The sequence below is a fragment of the Globicephala melas genome, chromosome 2 (assembly GCF_963455315.2).
Source record: "Globicephala melas chromosome 2, mGloMel1.2, whole genome shotgun sequence".
NCBI lineage: Eukaryota > Metazoa > Chordata > Mammalia > Artiodactyla > Delphinidae > Globicephala > Globicephala melas.
Genome location: NC_083315.2, coordinates 60,684,971 through 60,693,764, shown reverse-complemented (window position 1 = coordinate 60,693,764; position 8,794 = coordinate 60,684,971). Strand labels below are relative to the sequence as shown.

The window sequence follows — 8,794 nt, the reverse complement described above, 5'->3', positions numbered from 1 at the left end:
TGTGTGGAGGGAAAGTGGGGTTGGAATCAAGACCAACCTGCCCTCTCCGCATGATGGCAACAGCCCCCAGCCGCGGCTGGCCACACATCTGAGCACCAACGGTCTCCTTCTTCTCAGAGCCAATTTCAGGGCCCAGCGGACCCTCTTTCTCCATCTCCTTTTCTGTGTCGTCCTTTCTCTCCCTTCAGGTCTAACCCTGGCTGTCGGTGATTGCTCTCTTTCTCTCTTCCCTCATCTCTGTCTCCCTTTTCTCAGTCTCTCGGTTTCTCTCCAGTTCCCTCTGTGCTGGGCTCTGTCCCTCTCACTCTATTTTCTCTCTCTCTCCAGGATCTTTTTTTGCCTTCCAGGAAAAGCTGACGTGGCCCCCTGGTCAGCTGGAGTGAGGCCTCTTTGGGGTGGTGGAGTCAGGCTGGCTGAGCCTCTGCAGCAGGAAAGGGATTGGCCGCCCTGGTGGGAGGGGAAGGCAGGAGGAATGGGAGGAGAAAGGGCTGGGCTCCTGCGGAGGGCTGGGGAAGGGGGAGCAGAAAGAAAAACTCTGTGGGAAGAAGTGAGCACCACCTCACCTGCTACGGTGATCAACTGTCCCAGTTGGCCTGGGACTGTCTGGATTTTAACACTGAAAGCCCCGCATCCTAGGACTGTTGGTCACTCTACCCTGAGGCCCACAGGAGCCAGGATGGGGCTGGCAGGATGGGCTCCCAGACCTGACTCCATTCCTCCACCTCCTAATTCTCCCTTCCACCGTTGCAGGGCTGCTGAGGATCCAGGGATGGTGGAGGGGTTTTAGGGTCTGAGAGAAGCTCTCTAGCCCTAGGCCTTTGGGCCTCCATCTGTGATCTGGGGACTGTCAAGGTATCCACATACTCACCGAGGACCCCCATAGCCAGGTCCACAGGGAGCTCCCGGCTGGGAAGAGGAAGGGGAGCCGACCTCCAGTTTGTGTCCTTGCCTGCTTGCATTATCTCCTGTGGGATGGGCTTTTCAGGAAGAACTTTCAGTCGATGAGGGGATGATGGTGCAGGGAGAGCGAGGGGTGGGGGTGGGGGGTGGCTGCCTAGGAGTTGATAAGCCCAGTCCTTGGAGTTGTACCACCGCTTCTCAGGCTCAGCAGGGAGTGGCTCTGCGTGGCCCACTGTGAAGCGCCTTGGAGGACACCATGCTTCTCGGTAGAGGCCCACTGGACCCTGACGGCCCTTGTCCCATTGTCCTTCTTGGTAGAGGTGGGGCACACTGCACCCTCAGGAGGTGATGGGATCTGGGCAGATGGGGAAGAGCTGTCAGTGACCAATGTGTGCAGACTCAGTTCTGCCTGGGTGGGCAGGTCCCTCTTGCTTCTCCAGCCATAGCGCCACCCCATTCCCCCCTGCCTCCACCCCCGGCTGTTCTGCATGAGATTCCAAGGGCAGCCTAGTGTTGGGCTGCCATCAAGGTCTTTGATGATGGGGAATGGGGGTGAAAGGACCCCCAGGAAGTCTGGTAATGTGCTCACTCACCCGACAGAGGGTGGGTCTCCCACATGGTATGAAATATTTTAAAATGTCCTGTTCTGAGGAAGCCGGTCTGGGCCCAGGGTCCTGATCTGTAAAATGAGGGGGTGGAGAAGGTGACCTCCAAAGTGCTTTCACTTCTGGCAGCTGAGGCCCACGCAACTCACCCATTCATTGAGTCAAGGGGTATTTACTGAGCATCCTCCCTGTGCCAGGGGTTAACAACAACAGGGAAGACAAAATGTCTGCCTTGAGCTGGCTTCCTCTCTAGCAGAGGGGTCTCCCATTAAACACATGAGAATAAAGTTATGTCAAGTGAATTAACTGAGAAAATCTCTAATAGGAAAGACAGTTCCAAATAAGTAAGCTAACAGAAAAAAAAATGCAACTTGAAGAAACCAGCAATGCAGATAGAATGAAGCTTTCAAAAAAAAGCTATTATTAACGTCAGAGAAATACAATATATACACATGAAACAAGAACTGGATGCACATCAGAAAATCTACAAACAATAAATGCTAGAGAGGGTGTGGAGAAAAGGGAACCCTCTCGCACTGTTGGTGGGAATGTAAATTGATACAGCCACTATGGAGAACAGTATGGAGGTTCCTTAAAAAACTACAAATAGAACTACCATATGACCCAGCAATCCCACTACTGGGCATATACCCTGAGAAAGCCATAATTCAAAGAGAGTCATGTACCAAAATGTTCATTGCAGCTCTATTTACAATAGCCAGGACATGGAAAGAACCTAAGTGCCCATCAACAGAGGAATGGATAAAGAAGATGTGGTACATATATACAATGGAATAAAAAGGAACGAAGTTGGGTCATTTGTAGAGACGTGGATGGAGTTAAAGACCGTCATACAGAGTGAAATAAGTCAAAAAGAGAAAAATAAATATCGTACATTAATGCATATATGTGGAATCTAGAAAAATGGTACAGATGAACCGGTTTGCAGGGCAGAAATAGATGTACGGATGTAGAGAGCAAACGTATGGACACCAAGGGGGGAAAGCGGGGTGGTGGTGGTGGTGTGATGAATTGGGAGATTGGGATTGACATATATACATTAATATGTGTAAAACGGGTAACTAATAAGAACCTGCTGTATAAAATATAAAATTTAAAAAAACAAAGAACTGGACGCAAGCATCCTCTCCCTGGAGGATGCTAGTGTTGGGACAGCAGAGCCCAGGGAGCGACGCTGCATCCCCAGACAGGTGGCACCTAAGGTGGGGTTTCAGGCACTTGGGAGGCCACAAAGAGACTATTCCAAATGGAGCGATGTCCTTCAACCTCACCTGGCTGCCAGGTGGGTAGTCCTGGGTGATGGAACCATCTCTGTGAGCCTGAGTGTCTCAGAATCCCAGTCTGGAAACTGAAGCCCAGCTGGTTCCTGTCCGGAGCTTTCTTTTACCCGCATGGAGCCCAGTCACACCCCTGCCTCCCGCCCGCCCACCACTTCCAGCCCAGTGGGGAGCCAGGGCTGGAGCCCTGGAGCCTGGGGACCTCCGGGATTACATGTGTTTAGGGCAGCCCAGCCTCAGAACCAGCAGGCAGGCCTGACACAGGCGGGCCAGGAGGATGTGTTTTCTTACAAAAACATCTCTAACGTTTTGGCTTCTTACTGAGGCTTCGGAGCATCGTGGGTGTTTTATACACTTTGGCCTCAGCTTTTCACTGGAACACACCCACCACCCACACAGACACACAGTCACAGATATGCACACTCACTTCTACACATAAACATGCACACACACACACACACGCCCAAATATACAGACAGACTCACATACACCCACACAAACACAGAGACACACAAACACAGAGACACACAAAGACTCAGCCTCACACTACACAAATACACACCCCCAAACATTTCCAAACACACAAATTCACCCATACATGGTCTCACACCCACATCCACACAAACACACATACGAACTCATCTGCACATACAGATGTCACACCCACACTCAGACATGCGCACACAAGTGTACACACAGTCCCTCACACCGTCTCAGCTTGGAGAATGCCCCCCACCCCCGCGCATTTTTTTCTTGTTCAAAGTGAGGTTAGACGTCTCCCACCTTCCACGGGATTCAGTTTCTCACCCTTCGCCCCATAAAAATCCTTCTGGCCACATCTTTTCTTGGGTCTTGTCCAGCTAGTGCTGTGTCTTTAAGGAAGTTGAAGCTGCTAAAAGTGAGCGAGAGAGAAAAAAAAAATCCAAAAATTTGGCATCTTTTCCCCCTCAAGTTTCTGGTGTCACTTATGAAACACGGGTCCTTGTTGCTGCAGAGAAGCAGTTGTTTTGCTGGAAGGAGGAAGTATACGGGCTGCCTGGGCTTCCTTCCTGCAGCCTCCTCTCAGCAGACGGTCTCAGGCACCCTGGTCGGATAAGGAAAGGGCAGGCCCAGGTGTGCAGACTGAAGGTGGGGCAGGGACCAGGCTGCCCCTTCCTCCAGCATCTTCATCTTCCCTTGGCCCTGCAGACCGTCCAGGGCTAACCCTTCCTTTGTTGCTTTTTTGGTCCCATCTTAGAAGAGGCTCTGCTTGACTAAGAAAGAGTAGTTTGAAGGTAAGCCAGCTGGAAGAGAGCTCCAAGGGCCAGTGGGAGGAGAGGGCAGCCTGCCGGGCACAGGGCCTGGGCTCCCCTGGGCACTTTCCTGTTGGTTTGGGGTGCTTGGGACAATCCCTTGCTTGGGTCTGTCCAGGGGGCCTCAGTCCCTCTAACAACCGCAGCCCTGGAAATCTCAGCAGTACTTGGGTTGAGCCACTGGCCTCACCCAAGCCAGCTGACAGGTCCTGGCAGGGGTTTATTTAGGCAGCTGCCTTGCGTAGTTTGAACCGAATAGGCCAAGGGTGTGATTCTGTAGAAAGGGTCTGGTGTCTGCTGTGGTCACGGGCCAGTAGGAACGGGAGAGCAGTGGGTGGGGCGGATGGGGGTGGTGTGCACTGCAAAAGGGGCCTTGTCTAGGCCGGGGCAAAGCATACCTATGGGGGGCTCTAGTGGGAGGGACTGCGGCCAGGATGTGGGAGGGCAGGAGGGAGGTTCTGCCGAGTGCTGGGGGGAGGAGGTGGCTGGAAAACAGATCTCAAGCCATAAAGTCAGCTCGGAGCTGGCCGATGCAGGGAGAGCTCTCTGCTCAGAGAAGGAGCTGGGGTCCTCTTCCGTCCGGTCTTCACCTGCTCCTGACTGCATGACCTCGGGCAAGTCCTGGACCTTCTTTGGGCCTCAGTTTCCCCTCCTATAGAATGGGGGTGGTGGGCTAGGTGGTATTGGGTCTTAGCTGGATGATGCTGGCAGGTCCTTCTGATGGGGAAGAGCTCTGGGTCAGGGTGCTGAGAGGGACGAGTGCCTTCTGCGTGTCCTCGGGGTCACCTTGGTGGCATGTCCTTCTCTGCAGGAGGTAGGATGCAGGAGCTGCGTCTGCTGTGCTGGGTGGTCCTTGTGGGCCTGGTGCAGGCCTGTCCCGAGCCCTGCGACTGTGGGGAAAAGTACGGCTTCCAGATCGCCGACTGTGCCTACCGTGACCTGGAGGCCGTGCCACCCGGCTTCCCGGCCAACGTGACCACGTTAAGCCTGTCGGCCAACCGGCTGCCGAGCTTACCAGAGGGCGCCTTCAGGGAGGTGCCCCTGCTGCAGTCGCTGTGGCTGGCGCACAATGAGATCCGCAGGGTGGCCGCTGGCGCCCTGGCCCCTCTGGGCCAACTCAAGAGCCTGGACCTCAGCCACAACCTCATCTCTGACTTTGCCTGGAGCGATCTGAACAACCTCAGCGCCCTCCAGCTGCTCAAGATGGATAGCAACGAGCTGACCTTCATCCCCCGCGACGCCTTCCGCAGCCTTCGCGCCCTGCGCTCACTGCAGCTCAATCACAACCGCTTGCACACGCTGGCAGAGGGCACCTTCGCGCCGCTCACCGCGCTGTCCCACCTGCAGATCAACGATAACCCCTTCGACTGTACCTGTGGCATCGTGTGGTTCAAGACGTGGGCCCTGACCACTGCTGTGTCCATCCCAGAGCAGGATAACATCACCTGCACTTCACCCCACGTGCTCAAGGGCACACGGCTGAACCGCCTGCTGCCGCTGCCTTGCTCGGCACCCTCGGTGCAGCTCACTTACCAGCCCAGCCAGGACGGCGCCGAGCTGCGTCCCGGCTTCGTGCTGGCGCTCCACTGCGACGTGGACGGGCAGCCAGCCCCCCAGGTTCACTGGCACATCCAGACGCCCGGCGGCACCGTGGAGATTGCCAGCCCCAACGTGGGTGCCGATGGGCGTGCCCTACCCGGTGTCCTGGCAGCCAGCAGCCGGCCGCGCTTTCAGGCCTTTGCCAACGGCAGCCTGCTCATTCCCGACTTCGGCAAGCTGGAGGAGGGCACCTATAGCTGCCTGGCCACCAACGAGCTGGGCAGTGCAGAGAGCTCGGTGAACGTGGCACTGGCCACACCAGGCGAGGGTGGCGAGGATGCACTGGGGCGCAGGTTCCACGGCAAAGCGGCCGAGGGTAAGGGTTGCTACACAGTTGACAATGAGGTGCAGCCGTCAGGTCCTGAGGACAACGTCGTCATCATCTACCTCAGCCGTACTGGGGGCCCCGAGGCTGCAGCAGCAGGAGGAGGGGTCTCTGGGAAGCAGCCCCCAGGGCTGCTCCTGCTGGGCCAGAGCCTCCTCCTCCTCTTCCTCACTGCCTTCTAGCCCCACCCCCACCCAGGCTGGGCTGGAGGAGGCCCAAGGCCTCGCTGACTCCTGCCCCTGACTCTGCAGCCATCCCTTACAAGTGCTGCAGGGGTCTGGGCTCGGCAACTCTCGAAGGCTGCATCGGGGACTTCCCATCTTCCTACCTCCCTTTCTCATCTCTTCTGGAACACTCACTGCCCCAACTTCTAGACTTGCTCAAAGCTAGTGACTAGGACAGAATTTGACCCCGTAACTCACCGTCTACGGTGCTAATTGCTGCTAACCACAATGCCCAGGCTCCCTTCTGGGGGCAGCGTGCTGACAGGGCGGCGCCCTAACCAAGCTGGGTGGGGGGACTCACCGATGGAATTCTGGGCACTGGGACTGACAAGCTGCCGGAGGCTATGGGTGGGGCTTGGGGCTTGGGGCTTGGCAGGGAGGTAGGCTGAAGCAGACAGGACACAGGAGACTAGGATGTAGCGGAAGTGGCTGGCGTGGCTTTGAGGCTCTCTGACCTGCTTGAGCTCCTGCTGACCTTTGGCGTTCTCTGACGACCTGGGGGCTTGGGAGGCTCTGCCCTCGTCTCAGACAGGACTGGAGTGTCCAGAATGTCCTTCATCTCCTCACCCTTCCTCCTTCAGTGTGCCCCTCCACCCTGGACACCTGCCCTGTCTTCCTCTCCAGGTATGCATCTGTAGCCTGCCCCTCCAGAGAGACCAGGCAGCCTGGGGGCGGCAGAGAAATAAACAGCATTTCTGGTGCTCCCCTGCATCTGCCTGGTGTTTTGTCTGGATCTAGGGGACCCCTGGTGGAGGATAGGACTGGAAGGACAGCCAGCCTGCCTGTCCACATGTTCTGGGGCCTGTGAGGCAGGGAGGGGTGGCCCGGTGGTGGGTTCAGGGCTGGGTTGAGCTGCAGATGTTCTCCTCCACCCCCCACCTAGCCCACGGCACAAATGGGGGCATGAGCCTGACAACCACTGCAAAGGCTTCCCTGGGGTCCCTGAGCAATGGCCTGAAGGAGGTGTTTTGGAGGGGGCATGGGGGAAATCAAGTGCCTGGGTTGTGGCCTCTCTTCCCATTCCTGCTCCGGGAAGAGATATTAGGGAACAGTGAGGAAAGCGGGGACGGGCAAGGCAAGATGGAGGGGACAGAGAAGGGAAGAGAGAGGGGATGTAGGATGGGGTGAGAAGGAAAGAGAAAGACCCAGAGAGACTGAGGACAAGAGAACATATTTGAAGGAGAAGCCAGAGGAAGTGAATGGTACTTCCGCCCACATTTCCAGAAAGAGGAAATAGTATTCCTGGAGGAAAGTCTTTTCCTCACAGAGCAGGGGGATCAGGGACTGACTTGAGGGGTGGAGGGCCTGGCAGCAACCTGTGGGTCTCTTAGGATGGGGTCAGAACCTGGAGACCCTAGAACCTGTGCTGGGTCAGAGACATGTCTCCCTACTGCCTTTATCCCTGCCCCTTTCCTGATCAAATGGTGCTAAGCATAGGGACAAGACCCCATGAGAGAGGCTCTGAAGCCTCTGACTAGAGCCCCCAGAACTGCTGAGCCCAGCAAAGTGGAGGCAGGGAGGCCAAGGAACGTGGGGTAGCAGTTGTGAGCCTTGGAGGCTGGCCAGCCCCGCTTCCTCCTCCTTCCACATACAGCACCTCCCCATCCCCCCTGGTCAGCTTGCAGCTCCTGCTGAGCTGCTGTCACCAGAGCACATGTCAAGGATGACTGCACCTCCGATGACGGAAAGCAGCAGGATGGTGCCGAGTCCCCTGTGCTGTGCCACTTTGGGTAAGTCACTGCCCATCTCTGGACTTCAGTTTCCTCAGAAAACAAAGGATGGGCTAGGATATGGTAACTCATTGACTCTGACCCACTGACTCTGATTATCTAAGGCTTGATAATCCTAACCCAGCTTGGACCCCTTGACATCTCTGGCTCCATTCACAGTTGAGCAGGCTTGGCTTCTTGGAGTAGGATGTGGGCCTAAGACCTGAGTCGGGGGCAGCTGGGGAACATTTGTGCTCTGAATGAACTAGCTACTCGCTTGTTTTAAAGTCATCCATGGCCCCCCATGCCCTCATGGTGAAGCCCAAGTTCCCCAGCCAGATGTTCGTGGCCCCTCTGACTGGCTCTCCAAAGTCACCCCTCCCCACCTCTCTTGGAATGGCTAATTAATTGTTCCTTTAACAGTCTGCGATGTGTCATCCTCTGTACGTTTACTTATACTGTTCCATCAGTCTGGACACCCTTCTCCTGTTCCTCATTTGGCTAAGTCAGCTTTTGAGAGTCGGTTGAGGTACCACCTCCTCCAGAAAGCCTTCTTGGATGCTTTTCCCTCACCACCACCCCCTCCTCTGGCTCACACAGTCCTGAGTGTCCAGTGTCCCAGCCTGATTACACTTTATTATGACTCTGTTTCCATATTAAGGGCAGAGACCCAGTCTGCCTTCTCATTCCTGAGACCCCGTCAATCACTAACACAGGGCTGGGAAGACATTTTTCAGTGGGCTGCAGTGGGATCAGACCCTGCCCCCTTTGCCCTCTTCCTGGGCATCCTCGAAGGTGGGTTGACGCTCCCTGGCCCTGCCTGGCTTCCTGCAAGTTTGAGG

At 55.8% G+C, this 8,794-nt stretch overlaps 1 protein-coding gene across 2 annotated transcripts; it reads left to right on the top strand.

The window, feature by feature from the left end:
- The first annotated feature begins 3,786 nt into the window (after window positions 1-3,786).
- Window positions 3,787-6,947, top strand: ISLR (immunoglobulin superfamily containing leucine rich repeat). 2 transcript variants are annotated; one of them, XM_030875006.2, is made up of 2 exons: window positions 3,787-4,077; window positions 4,907-6,947. In XM_030875006.2, exon 2 carries the CDS (start codon window positions 4,915-4,917, stop codon window positions 6,199-6,201), a length of 1,287 nt encoding a protein of 428 aa, XP_030730866.2. In that variant the 5' UTR covers window positions 3,787-4,077; window positions 4,907-4,914; the 3' UTR covers window positions 6,202-6,947. The 2 variants fall into 2 exon arrangements, with proteins under 2 accessions (XP_030730866.2, XP_060149529.1); XM_060293546.1 differs by lacking the exon at window positions 3,787-4,077 and adding an exon at window positions 4,582-4,709.
- The last annotated feature ends 1,847 nt before the right edge of the window (window positions 6,948-8,794 follow it).